The sequence below is a fragment of the Engraulis encrasicolus genome, chromosome 7, assembly GCF_034702125.1.
Source record: "Engraulis encrasicolus isolate BLACKSEA-1 chromosome 7, IST_EnEncr_1.0, whole genome shotgun sequence".
Lineage (NCBI taxonomy): Eukaryota > Metazoa > Chordata > Actinopteri > Clupeiformes > Engraulidae > Engraulis > Engraulis encrasicolus.
Window position 1 is genome coordinate 38442625 of NC_085863.1, and position 13840 is coordinate 38456464.

Consider the following 13840-nt stretch of genomic DNA (forward strand, 5'->3'; position numbering starts at 1 on the left):
CTCAACGCTGACAAAAAGGAGATTGTCACAGTGGTGGAGACAAGGGCGTTTTCTGTTAAATACTTTTTTGGAACCGCACACAAGGTAAGTCATAAAAAGGAGAGTGTACGAGGGAGGGAGGCAGGAAGGGTGGGGGAGTGGAGGATGCTACAGAGATGCTGGGGTAAAAGAGAGGAAAAGAGGAGAGAGAGCAGAGATGAGGTTTTTCAAGTCTTCATGTGAGACTCACGGGCAATGAGACACTTATCTTTATATTCAACTAGATGGGTTCGACTATGACTTTTAAAAGTTTCTTTAATTTTTTTGTTTGTTTGTTTCAGTGTTATGCCATATGTAATTAAGATACTAAATAACACATTATTGTAAAAATGAAAGTAGATTCTGCTCTTCCTGAAAAATATGGTGTTAGTTAGCTACAGTATGCTAGTTAGGTTCTCAAGAAGAACCATTTTATGAATGAGTGAATAAGGGATTCTCCAAAAATCACACATTTCTTTATGCCACATGTGAACTGTCTCTGGGACACATGTGCAAGTGTTGGCCATCTTTTCATATGTGTGGGTTTTTGTTTTTTTTAAACTTCTAATAGAATATCAGTAAGACCTCATTTTCTCTTCTGTGTTGGCGTTCTAGTTTAAAACCAATATACAGAACCTCTTTAGCTTCTTCAGTGTCATAGCTAATGCAGGCCATGCACGTGTGTGTGTGTGTGTGTGTGTGTGTGTGTGTGTGTGTGTGTGTGTGTGTGTGTGTGTGTGTGTGTGTGTGTGTGTGTGTGTGTGTGTGTGTGTGTGTGTGTCTGTGTGTGTCTGTGTCTGTGTCTGTGTGTGTCTGTGTGTGGCTTCAGTAACAGGAGCTCATGGCTGCGTGGGACCTGAGCGTGGCAGTGGAGGAACTGGGCCCTGAGGCCCCTCCCCTTAAAGTCAGCGTGACCTCTGATCTACACATCGGGGGAGTCATCCTAAAGATAGTGGAGAAGACACGTAAGTTTGACCTCTCACCCACACGTTTCCAAGTATAGGCTTTCTTATTGTGTCCCACTACAACACTGTACAATGGCTACTGCCTGAGGCCTGGTGGTTAGGGAGGTTGCCTTAAGATCAGAGGGTTGCGGGTTCAAATCCATCCATGGCTGAAATGCGCCTGAGCAAGGCACCTAACACCACAATGCTCCGGGAACTGTGACCAATTCCCTCTAAGTACCTAAATGTAAGTCTCTTTGGAGGAAGTTGTCAGCTAAGTGTAATGTAATGCAATGTAATGGCTGAAGATGCCATGTGAACTGACATTTAGTACAGTAATGGTAATAAAGTAATAAATTCAGATTGTTCATTTAAACTATTTTAACTATTTAATACGCTTTGATAAGACAAGGTGCGTTGCTTTTCTTGTAAGGCCTGCATGGGACTTTACCTGAAATGCAACAGTGATACATTTGATCCATAAGAGGCGACTTCACTGAAAAATGAGTCTTGAGTGGTGCTATTTCAATAATAATAATAATAATAATACTTTCGTTTTATATAGCGCCTTTCAAAACACCCAAGGACGCTTCACAGAGTGTTGTGTTGGAAAGTGTGAGTGTGTGTGCGCGTCAGTGTGTGAGCATGTGTGTGAATGCGTGAAAGTGCTTGTGGAACTAGCAGCCATAAGCCTCCAGGAGGAGATGTGTCTTAAGGTGTTGCTTAAACATGGCCAGTGAAGGGGCATTTTGGATGTGGTCGGGCAGATTGTTCCAAAGAATGGGAGCAGCAACATGGAAGGCTCTGTCACTGGTGGCCTTGAGCCTGGCACGAGGGACGATCAGCTGGCCCTTGGAAGAGGACCGCAGGGATCTTGAGGGGTCATAGGGGTGAAGGAGGTCAGTGGGGTGCCAGACCATGGAGGGACTTGAAGGTTAGGAGGAGGACTTTGTAGGTAATCCGTGACTTGATGGGGAGCCAGTGAAGCTGCTTGAGTATGGGGGTGATGTGCTGCCAGGGTCTAGTGCCTGTTATGATCCTGGCAGCAGAGTTCTGGACATATTGCAGTCTGTCTAGGGCCTTGTTGGGTACCCCAAGCAGGATGGCATTGCAGTAGTCCAGACGGGAGGAGATGAAGGAGTGAGTGAGCGTCTCCGTAACTGTCTTAGAGAGTGAAGGCCGGAGTCTGGAGATGTTTGGGAGATGATAGAATGCCGATTTGGTGACAATCAGACGGCTAGATGACAATCAGATTATCAGACGACCAGAGCTGGTTGGATCAAATGTGTGGCGGCTTTTTCTTAGCATTCTGAACTCCATGATTGACCTCTCCGTCTCTTCTGTAAACCTCCAGAGATCAAGAAGGACTGGTCGGACCATGCGCTGTGGTGGGAGCAGAAGAAGCAGTGGGTGCTGCGGGCGGCCTGGACGCTGGACAAGTGTGGCATCCACGCGGATGCGCGCCTCAACTTCATGCCCCAGCACAAGCCCCTGCGGCTGGGCCTGCCCAACGGGGCCACCATACGCCTCAAGGCCTCCTTCTCAGCCCCCGTCTTCCGCTGCGTCATGGGCATCTGCCGAATACTCAGTAAGTGAAGGAAGAGGGAAGTGTGCGGGGAAAGTATTAAAAATCACTGACAAGGGATATCATTTACTGCACATGGACATAAATACTGTTGAAGGACACTATTATTTTTTTCTCTTTCTCTGGCTTTAAATCAGATTAAATTGTTCCAGTTTAAGATGATTCAGGATTATTAAAATTATATGAAATTATTGCGTCATGGCCATCAGTAGAATACTTAGTGAGTCAAGGAGGAGGGAAGTGTGGGGGGAAGGAATGGGTTAAAAAAAAACACTGACAAGAAAGGGAAGTCATTTACTGCACGTGGACATAAATACAGTTGAAACCAGAAGTTTATATACACGGTATGTTAAGACAAGATGATGCAAATAACATACAATGCACTCTACAAGCTCCTTTTCACTCAGGTTATAGTTATACTGCATTTTCATTGGTTAATTCATGGGAATATCATTCCTTATCAAAGATGGCATTGGATATACACGTGAGCATAGTTCAAAAACTTTTTAAATGTGTATTTCATTATTATTACATTTTATTCAGGCTAAAATTGAGCACATGCAACCCTTTCCCATCTTTGCACAGCTGAAGGCATCTTAAACAGTTTGAAGCATGTGTCCCCAGACATTGTATGGCAAAGATTGGATTCTTGCTCTTACTCTCCTTTCTTTTGGGGGTTATGTCCTGTGCTTTCTGAATCCAGATCTCCGACACCCAGAGGAGCTGTCTCTTCTGAGACCCATGGAGGAGAAGAAGAAGAAAAAGGACAAAAATCCGGAGGAGGTGTACGAGCTCACCGATGCCTCCCCCAACCCAGGTGTGTTGTTATGGAGCAGCGCGAGGCTACAAGGCCACACACAGGCTGGAGCAAGAAACAATAGCAGTAGACCTTCAGCTGTGTTGGGATTTTAAATGAATGTATCGACCGTACTGGTACCTCAGCCAACCAAGTAGAAGCCATACAAGGCCATATAACACAATACCCAAGACCAAAAAAACAGCCACAGACACACAGCTGTTGTGGGATTTCAGTGGCTGGTGAAATAATTTTACTCTGTGTGGAGCATGCGCCAATTTTGTCTGTACAGTATCAACTACCCAAATGCTTTACTGAACAGAATAGAATTGCTGGCTTGATATAATTCAGTTGTAACCTTAGACTCTTCTTTAATAGCATCACTCAAACTATCACTCACTCTTTCAGCGTTCATCACTCAACCTTTCTGTTGTAAACATCCTGTCTGGATCGAAATAACAACATAGCTCGTTTACTCATTTAAACTGTTGCAGCTTCCATGCTCACTCTGTCGAATGGGATGCCTGCCCACTTCGCCAAGTCTGCAGAGCACGAGGCGGTATACAAGATGCTGTCCATCAGCCAACCAGCTCCTGCCCCCGAGACCATAGCAAAGACATATCGACCCGCCAACGTTGTGGAGAAAGCCGAAGTGAATGGCAGGTTGGTTACTTATTAATGAGCATGTTGTGAGTGTGGGCAGACATGATGGATGTGTGCGTTGTGTAAGGCAGGTATGTTGCATCTATTCTTAGGCGGTAATGAGCTTTACTCCCTCACTCACAACACCAATCGAATTTAGTTTGTTCAACTCTTGGACCACGTCTGATAGAAAGTTGAAAAAATCATTTGCGATTTCAATGTCCATGACAGCACATTGAAGTTGAGGCTGACCATTTCTGGTGTGAGATATGATACCCATCAGACATTAGGAAGCAGAAGTAGAACAAGTTTGTCATTGAACGAGCACAACCAGATGTCAGTTTTGGCAGGGCATGGACAGAGTAGGAGTAAAACAGAAAATTGATCAATTTTAACATAAATATAGCCTACTGAAATTGATAACAGGCTCCAACTTAATTATGAATCATAAGTTTTGATAGATTTGATAACATCAACATCTGTCTACATTGTCATGCTGTTTAAATCACAGCCAACACATTTTCCAAAACAGAACACCAGAACAACGTGTATGTCTACCACCACAAACCACTGCAGGATATGAGTGAGCATGCAGTGACTGGTGGATGCACTTCATACGTAGGCCTTGGAGCGCTCTACATGTAGACTCAGACTGAAGAGTTTCTCTGTGTGTGTGTGTGTGTGTGTGTGTGTGTGTGTGTGTGTGTGTGTGTGTGTGTGTGTGTGTGTGTGTGTGTGTGTGTGTGTGTGTGTGTGTGTCTGTGTGTGTGTGTGTGTGTGTGTGTCTGTGTGTGTGTGTGTGTGTGTGTCTCTCTCTCTCTCTGTTTCTCTGTCTCTCTCTCTCTCTGTCTCTCTCTCTCTTTCTTCAGGTGGTTGGACTCATCTCGCTCTCTGCTACAGCAGGAGATCAATGAAAACGACAAGCTGCTTATACGTTTCAAATACTTCAGCTTTCACGACATAGAGCCCAAGGTATGCCAAGGACCACACAGCACTCAATGTCTCTCCCCTGTGCATTTCAAGCCCTGTAGACACTATCCCTACAGAACTCACAATTTTTCCTCCAGTAAGCGTGACACAAGCCTATGTGTTTGTTTCTTCACGCCGTGTTGTAGTTGAAATTGGATTTGAGCAAAGTGTCATTTTTCTTCCCAGCATGACGCCGTGCGTCTGACGCAGCTGTACGAGCAGGCTCGCTGGGCCATCCTGCTGGAGGAAATCGACTGCACAGAGGAGGAGATGATGCTTTTCGCCGCGCTACAGGTAGACAGCACGCAGTGGCAGTGATAAAAAATATACCTCAAAGTCAAAATGTACGTGTAAAAATGCACCAATTTGTATGAATGTGCAATGCACTACTACTTGCAATTTCCTATGTGAGAGGTGTTTCATGGAAGATAAGAGTTTCACCAGATGGAATCAATAACATGCACGTATACACAAATCAAGAATAAAATAGACCACACACTTGCAATAAATAAATACAGATAGACAGACGGACAAACACACACACACACACATATTTATTAAGGATATGTTTTGTATTTAATCCCCTTGCGTTTTCTGAGCTTACAAGTAGACACATGCATACAGGCAGTAACAGGAGGAATACAATTCAAACATGAAACCTGAAAGACATTATATTTTTCTATATGTGTGTGTGTGCGTGTGTGTGTGTGTGTGTGTGTGTGTGTGTGTGTGTGTGTGTGTGTGTGTGTGTGTGTGTGTGTGTGTGTGTGTGTGTGTGTGCGCGTGTGTGTGTGTGTGTGTGTGTGTGTGTGTGCGCGCGTGTGTGTGCGCACGTGTATGTGCGTGCATGTGTCTGTGTTGATGGTGTAGTACCACATTGGGAAGGTTTCTCTAGCGGAGCCCCAGATTACATCATCTCCTGCCATGGATGACCTGGACTCGGCCCTGCAGTGTCTGGAGCTCAAGCTGGATGAGGAGAGCAGCAGCGGGGCAGACATGCTGGTCAGTCACACATGTACACACACAAGCATACGCACACCCACACAGACGCATACACACATGCACGCATACGCATACACACACGCACGCATACGCACACACACACATACATGCACACACACACGGAGGTGCACACACACGCACACACGCACACACGCGCACACACATACACACACACATACAGCGCCGCCAGTTAGTATTGGCACCCTTTCATTTTATTTACAAAATGTGCAATATATCCTGAAATAAATGGAAATACAAACAACTTTTACCAACATGATCATTTCATTGAAGGTCCAAAGATATTTAAAATAGAAAAGTATTTTTTTTCGAAATGCATTTTGTAATTTCAAGCAAAAACATGAAAAAGAGCATGTCCATGAATATTGGCACCCCTCCTTAATGGGTTGGTTTCACACCATTAGACAGCAATAGCAAAAACTACCCAAAACAGTTCATAGTTGACATTCAGGTCTGTAGATGTTAGATCCTGTGGTTTGTCATTATTTGCACTGACTTCCACAGGCTTCTATCGTAATTTCTTCCCTTACCCCCACATCCAAGGATATTTTTTACAGCTCTACGTTTGGCAGATTGTTGAATAACACAACACATGTGTTGGAAATGGTATACCAGGGTCTTTTGAGATGACCTTTTATTATTTGGAGGTCTTGTTTTTGCTAATAACAGCATTTCTGGTGTCCTCAGGCAGCTCCTCTGTCTTCACATTTCTCAAAGACGCACAAGATGTAAGAGGTGGCTATTAAAAACATAAATATAAAAATTCCTTGCCTAATTCATGTCCTATGGGAAAAAGCAATTTGACAAAGGTGATTCCCATTTGTTATCTACCATTTTTTGAGTCAAATAAGGTTTCCACAATGGTATCCAGTAAAGGGTGCCAATACCAGTGATCCCAGAAGCTTTACATTCTTCAAATTTTCCCTCTCGTAGTTTAGTATTTAATGCTGTTGATAATACAGTTTTTTAGTGTTTTTTACATTTAGTATCAACCACACGCTATCTATAGAAAAATCATGGTTGACCTTATTATTTGTTGTCTGGAGATATGTCCCAAAATGTGCTTAAACTTCAAGGGTACCAATACTAACTGGCAGCGCTGTATACACAGGAGGGCAGGAGCAGGGCAGACATGCTCACATACGCATGCATACAGGCTCTCTCTCTCTCGCTCTCTCTCTCTCTCTCTCTCTCTCCTTCTCTCTCTCTCCTTCTGTATCTCTCTCTCTCTCTCGCTCTCTCTCTCTCTCTCTCTCTCTCCTTCTCTCTCTCTCCTTCTGTATCTCTCTCTCTCTCTCTCGCCTTCTGTATCTCTCTCTGTCTCTTTCCCTCCCTCTCTCTCTCTCAACCTCCTCTCACTCTCTACTCATCTCTCTCTTATTATTTTTTCATAGGGCCTTGTCTGGCCACAAGGTCAGACTTTAATTGGAAAAATGAATGCTGAGTTAAATTTAGACCTTTCATGTCTTTGCAGGAGACCATGATGCCAGCCCCTGAACTGCACGACTACTTGAAAATCTTCAGGTACAAAACGTGATGAGTAGTACTAACTCCTTATCAGCACTTATTAAATTGCTGGTATGTTTGTATTATATTGTCTGAGTTTGTTGATAACGTGAACCAAGCTGGAATACTAAAATGTCTGCGTAGCAACTTATTTTTTAATGTCTTGGTTTCATGTGGTTTGGTTGTACATATAAGATATAAATGCATTATTCACATTCTGTTATACAACGTTGCTTTGCGAGGATAATAATGACAGGTAGACGTAGACGCAGACTCAGACATAGACACATAATTGAGTTTTGGCCCCGAGGGCGTCGCATCCACTTCAACAGACTTGCCAACACTCCTCTCTCCTCAATAACACAGGCCGAAGAGACTGACTCTCAAAGGCTATAAGCAGTACTGGTTCACGTTCAAGGACACGTCTATCTCCTACTACAAGAGCAAAGAGGAGAGCTTCAGGGAACCCATTCAACAAATGAACCTGAAAGGTAAAACCGTTTGATGTATTATGATATGCAATGATCATCATGAATTCAAATGAGAAAATGTTAAATATGCATGTAATCATGTATGTTTTCCCCTTCACTATTGGCTGAAAATGCTTAACTATATAATAATAACTTTGGTTTTACGTTACCGAGAGTCTTTAGTAACAGTTTAAGACATGGTCATTACCATTTTGGTGACAAAAATGTTATAGTCGAGGCTCTACATGAAAGGGTTAAAAAGACATTCATGCTTAAAACGGTGTAATGAATTTATACTACATCTGCGTGTGTTCATACTCATTATTGTGTTTAAATCATTTCTACAGGCTGTGAGGTGACCCCTGATGTTAGCATTGCAGGCCAGAAGTTTTGTATCAAACTGCTGATCCCGGAACCTGATGGGATGAATGAGGTTTATCTACGGTGTGAAAATGCAAGTAAACTTTATTTTTAACCACAACGAATCCAAAGGATAGCACAATGTCAGGCTGCACCTGATTAAACTGCCTGCCTGTATTTTATATTGTATCAAATTAACAATTGTGCTGCACATACTCTAGTGTATAGTCTTACGCTATGTGTGGGGTTATTTTTGTGAGGATTCTCCTGGGGTATGAAGAACTTGGGATGCTTTATTTGTATTTCATAGGCATCTTACATAGCCCTTTAGTGTTTACATCCAACTATGCAGTGCTGTTGATGCTCCACACATAATGGTGTTGGTCTTTTGTCAATGACGATGAATACTGGAATCTGAATCTTGAGTCCACACCAATGACATGCCAAAAGTAGGCCTGTTGCTCTGGGTCGTGTTAAGTGGGATCTCTCTCTCTCTCCAGGAGCAACAGTATAGCAAGTGGATGGCAGCCTGTCGTCTGGCCTCCAAAGGGAAGACCTTGGCAGACACCTCCTACACCAGCGAGGTGGAGAGCATCGAGTCCTTCCTAGCCATGCAGCGAACCAATCCTGGCACCGCCTCCGCCCAGACGGACGAGAGCATCAACACACACAGCCTAGTGTCGTTGCGATACCAGAAGAAGTACAAACCGAAACAGGTATCTGTTTATTTATAGCCCTCATGAGTTTCAGATGTTTTTTGCACACTCACACACACACACACACACACACACACACACACACACACACACACACACACACACACACACACACACACACACACACACACACACACACACACACACACACACACACACACACACACGCACACACGCACAAACTCAAAACGAGTCACTATACTGTATGTATAAAGTTGATGTGTCTAAGTTGATGTGCCACATTACCCTCTCCCCAGTTAACTCCCCGCATCCTGGAGTCCTACCAGAATGTAGCACAGCTCTCATTAACAGAAGCCATTCAGAAGTTCCTCCAGATCTGGCAAGCCTTGCCTGACTTTGGAGTCTCATACTTTGTAGTAAGGTGAGTAATTGACCAAGAAATGCTTGGGGGGTTGCTGTGGTAAAGTGCACTAAGCCCCTGACATATGGGCTTGCATGCGCATGGGGAACCAGGTTTGAGTCCAGCCTGGGTCAGGTCCCAACACTGCCCCATCCACTCTCTTCCTGTCATAATTTCAACTGTCCGATTAGTTAAACACACAAGTCTTTAACAGAGAAAGAAATGCATACGCAAATAAAAGGATCCTACAACCTAAAAAGAAAGGTTTTCATGAAGGCAAGTAGCAGTCATGGGTGAGTGGTTAGGGCGTCAGACTTGCATCCCAGAGGTTGCCGGTTCGACTCCCGACCCGCCAGGTTGGTGGGGGGAGTAATCAACCAGTGCTCTCCCCCATCCTCCTCCATGACTGAGGTACCCTGAGCATGGTACCGTCCCACCGCACTGCTCCCCATGGGGCGCCACTGAGGGCTGCCCCCTTGCACGGGTGAGGCATAAATGCAATTTCGTTGTGTGCAGTGTGCAGTGTTCACTTGTGTGCTGTGGAGTGCTGTGTAACAATGACAATGGGAGTTGGAGTGGAGAGTTTTCACACTCCGAAGTCAGAAACAATGAGGTTTGATGTGATTAAGTTTTTGCAACTGTGACTTTGCTCAGATCATGAATTGGCATGAAGCAAATGCCTTTTTGAACATTTACTCTATAACATTCACAACAATGTGTTGTTTTATGAAGGCACCTTGTATTTTTTAGACCTTAATGACAGTGTTCATGTTTTGCCTCGATCACTCACAGATTTAAGGGCTGTCGTAAAGACGAGGTACTTGGAGTCGCCAACAATCGGCTGATCCGCATTGACCTCAGCGTGGGAGACGTGGTAAAGACGTGGCGGTACAACACCATGAGACAGTGGAACGTCAACTGGGACATTCGACAGGTGAGCACTATGACATTAGCTTGGTTCTAGCCAGACCTCTCTGTGTGTGCTCTGGAGCCCCCTGGTGGAGCTCACAAAGCTGTGCGGAACTACAGGTCGGGCAAGAGCCAGGCAACTATGACATAACATTACATTACACTCAGGGCCTACCTAATTCCAAGGCCACTTACAGACATCACCAGCATTGGTTACAGTCCCTGGAGAAATGTAGGGTTGCCGTTATTACAGGGTATTGGTTACAGTCCCTGGAGTAGTGTGGGGTTTGGTGCCTTGGTCATGGGTATTTCAGCCATGGATTAAGTGTAGACACAACATACACATTCACACTTCAGTGCATTCAGTGTGGGATTCGAACCTTGTGATCCGAAGAGCACCTTCTTAATCATTACCACTACGGCTGCCTGTACACGGCTGAATGAACTACACCATGCAGGGCCACTGGCAGTTTTTGACAGGCCCGGAACAAAGTCATCTGGAAATTCCCCTATCTCCATACATGCAATGACATTTAATTAAATCCATACTAATACCTAAACCTATTTTTAATATCTCTTCCCTGTTTTTGATTGCACCAGGTTGCTATTGAGTTCAACGGCAATGTAAACATCGCCTTCAGCTGTGTGACTGCCGACTGCAAGATCGTGCACGAATACATCGGTGGCTACATCTTCATGTCCACGCGTAGCAAAGAACCTACGGACACGCTGAATGAGGAACTCTTCCACAAGCTCACCGGAGGTCACGAAGCGCTGTGAAGCATCTGATGTGATGGACATGAGTAGTGTTCACCAGCACAAAATACCAGGGGGGTGTACTAAGAACATTGTGAAGTGATAAACCAGAATTAGTTAACCTACAGGAAGTGGTAAACCTGCTAATAGATATACCTGCAGTCATCAGTTATTAAAGAAAATGAGGACTCAAGGCTCTTCTATTAGATGATTTACCTCTACCACAAGGTTAACATAACCTGGTTTACTACTTAACCAGCTTCTTAGTATACCCCCTGGGTGGTATTCCAAGATCATGGTTAAGGGATAAACTTGGATAAGTTAACCTACAGGAAGCAGAGGTAAACCTGCTAATAGATAGCCCACATGTGTCATTTAGTAACAGAAAATGAGGAGTCCAGGCTCTTCTATTACATGATTTACCACAACCTCAAAGTTAACTTAACCTGGTTTACTAATACTGAGCCAGGTTCCCCTTGTGTTACTATACCATATCGCAACTGTTTGTTGTAATCGATGTAACAATGTCACACCATGCCTGTGTATTGTTATCAGCAGATCTAATGGCAGTCAACCTCAGAGCAGCCATACTTGGTGTTTTACATTACGTGTACTGAAGTTTTATGAAGTAAATTCCCATCTGAAACATTTACTTTTCTATGATGAGTTGAACTTTCTTCATCTTTCAATAGGTCCACATTACAGCACATATTAAAAAAAACTCATGTAAGGCAAAACAGTTGCCCATAATGACAGTATAACGCAGTTTCTATAAAGCTCACACGAACACATTCTGAATATCTGCACTTTTTATATTTCCACTATTTGTACTATTACACTAGTATGACTTTTCACTCACTTCCTTCAATGTAAATAAATATTTCTCAATACCCAACCACAGACGCCACCAACAAACGCCGACATCCTGTTTCTTGCTGACGAATGTCTGGTTTGCAAATGACAATCCTTCACTTTAAGGTTGGAAGGACATCCTTGGTATTCTCTTAGCCTGGGAAATCCCAAGCCGCTTTGCACAATCGTTCCGATCTGAAAGACAGCATCGAGTCTACCATCAGAGAGCAGGGTGGCATGGAAAGGCAATGATTGCAGTTTGTTTGAATACAACTGACACGATTGGCTATGGTATACCTAACCTATGCCAAACAATACACATCCATAACGCCCAATAAACGGCCGTCATCCACTTCAATCCACACACTCCCTGAGGGATTTACAGTGAGCAGGTCCCCAGACCTTATCTCATTTGTGATCAGGGCTTTGAACCGGTTCAAGGAACGAAAACGAAAACCAGAAACTTTTTGTATTTTACAGGGAACAGAAACGAAACCGGAACCGTTATTATTTTTTATGTTCTGGAACGGAAACACTTATTTAAAAATAATGGTAACCGGTTAATACCGTTCCTCAAACAAAAAAAAAGTAATTATTTTCCTGTGACATTCTCTGACTGAATGGAGAGAGAGCTGTGGATTACAAAGTCTCCACACCACATCTTAAATAAGAGAAACCACTGTCATACAAAAGGGCAGAGTTTCCATTGTATCAATGTAAGCTATTGCAGAGAAGCGCGTGTAAAGCGCAATGAGAATGTGCAACATCATTGGGCATCCATGGCTGCTTCAAGTATGCACAAACTCACAATGTCCATCATAGCGCTCCCCTGACAGCGTGGAGCACGCATTTTCATCATTGAGGTTTATTCTCCGCTTAGGTCGTCCCTGAACGACAAAATTCTGGAGGATATTCTTTTCATCCACTTGAATAAACAGTTTGGAAGTAGGCTGACTCATTTGCACTTCCGTCTTCCGTTAATTACGTCAGTTAGGCCTATGGGGAGTAATCAGCTTACAGGAACGAAATTAACCGTTCCGGGAACAATATTTTTTTGTTCTAACCGGTTCGGGAACGTCAATTTATTGGTGGAACTCATAACCGGAAACGTTATAATTCCGTTTCTGTTCGGAACGGAACGTTTGGAAAAAAATAAAGGTTCAAAGCCCTGTTCGTGATTAGGTGTGGTGATAACCAGGCAAGTGTTTTGTATGCCTACTGTTGTACATCTTGAACAGAAATGAAATAATATAGGCCTACTGTATCTGCACGGATGGTTATAGAACACTACAGGGCCTATGTATTTTATATCCCCACAGTTTATTACTTGCTTAGATACAGCAAATCTGCTGTATGATGCTGACTCAGACTCAGGGCCTAGCATGTCAACCTTCATCTCCTGACAATGTTTCATCTTAAATTAAATAGGTTTTGTGTGTGTGTGTGTGTGTGTGTGTGTGTGTGTGTGTGTGTGTGTGTGTGTGTGTGTGTGTGTGTGTGTGTGTGTGTGTGTGTGTGTGTGTGTCTTTGTTATGCTGTGTAGTGATAAACAAGATTTGTACAGGTTTTAATTCTTGCGAGAATGAAAAGGCAAAGACGATAGTGAGACATCCAAAAAGCCTTATAGGCCTAGTAGAAGTAGGCCTATTTGCCAGACAAGGCCCTATGAAAAAATAATAAGAGAGAGATGAGTAGAGAATGAGAGGAGGTTGAGAGAGAGAGGGAGAGAGAGGAAGGGAAAGAGACAGAGAGAGATACAGAAGGAGAGAGAGAGAGAGAGAGAGAGAGAGAGAGAGAGAGAGAGAGAGAGAGAGAGAGAGAGAGAGAGAGAGAGAGAGAGACTGTATGCATGCATATGTGAGCATGTCTGCCCTGCTCCTGCCCTCCTGTGTGTGTGTGTGTGTGTGTGTGTGTGTGTGTGTGTGTGTGTGTGTGT

The 13840-nt window shown here is 43.7% G+C and overlaps 1 protein-coding gene across 2 annotated transcripts; it reads left to right on the forward strand.

Annotated features, from left to right (window-relative positions):
- im:7154036 (fermitin family homolog 3) lies at positions 1–11937 on the forward strand. 2 transcript variants are annotated; one of them, XM_063202521.1, is made up of 15 exons: positions 1–84; positions 848–983; positions 2317–2550; positions 3251–3364; positions 3838–4006; positions 4855–4957; positions 5141–5248; positions 5825–5956; positions 7449–7498; positions 7847–7971; positions 8298–8404; positions 8811–9026; positions 9284–9408; positions 10180–10321; positions 10897–11936. In XM_063202521.1, the coding sequence occupies exons 2-15, from the start codon at positions 860–862 to the stop codon at positions 11074–11076; spliced, it is 1929 nt and encodes a 642-aa protein (XP_063058591.1). In that variant the 5' UTR covers positions 1–84; positions 848–859; the 3' UTR covers positions 11077–11936. The 2 variants fall into 2 exon arrangements, with proteins under 2 accessions (XP_063058591.1, XP_063058592.1); XM_063202522.1 differs by having other exon boundaries at positions 12–84; positions 854–983; positions 10897–11937.
- The last annotated feature ends 1903 nt before the right edge of the window (positions 11938–13840 follow it).

What these genes read in the sequence shown, in the direction of transcription:
- im:7154036 (XM_063202521.1), top strand. Translation starts at nt 860, where the DNA reads ATGGCTGCGTGGGACCTGAGCGTGGCAGTGGAGGAACTGGGCCCTGAG. An exon ending in TTCACGACATAGAGCCCAAG is followed by an intron (nt 4,958 to 5,140) that starts GTATGCCAAGGA and finishes TTTTCTTCCCAG; the next exon opens with CATGACGCCGTGCGTCTGAC. An exon ending in GCAGCGGGGCAGACATGCTG is followed by an intron (nt 5,957 to 7,448) that starts GTCAGTCACACA and finishes ATGTCTTTGCAG; the next exon opens with GAGACCATGATGCCAGCCCC.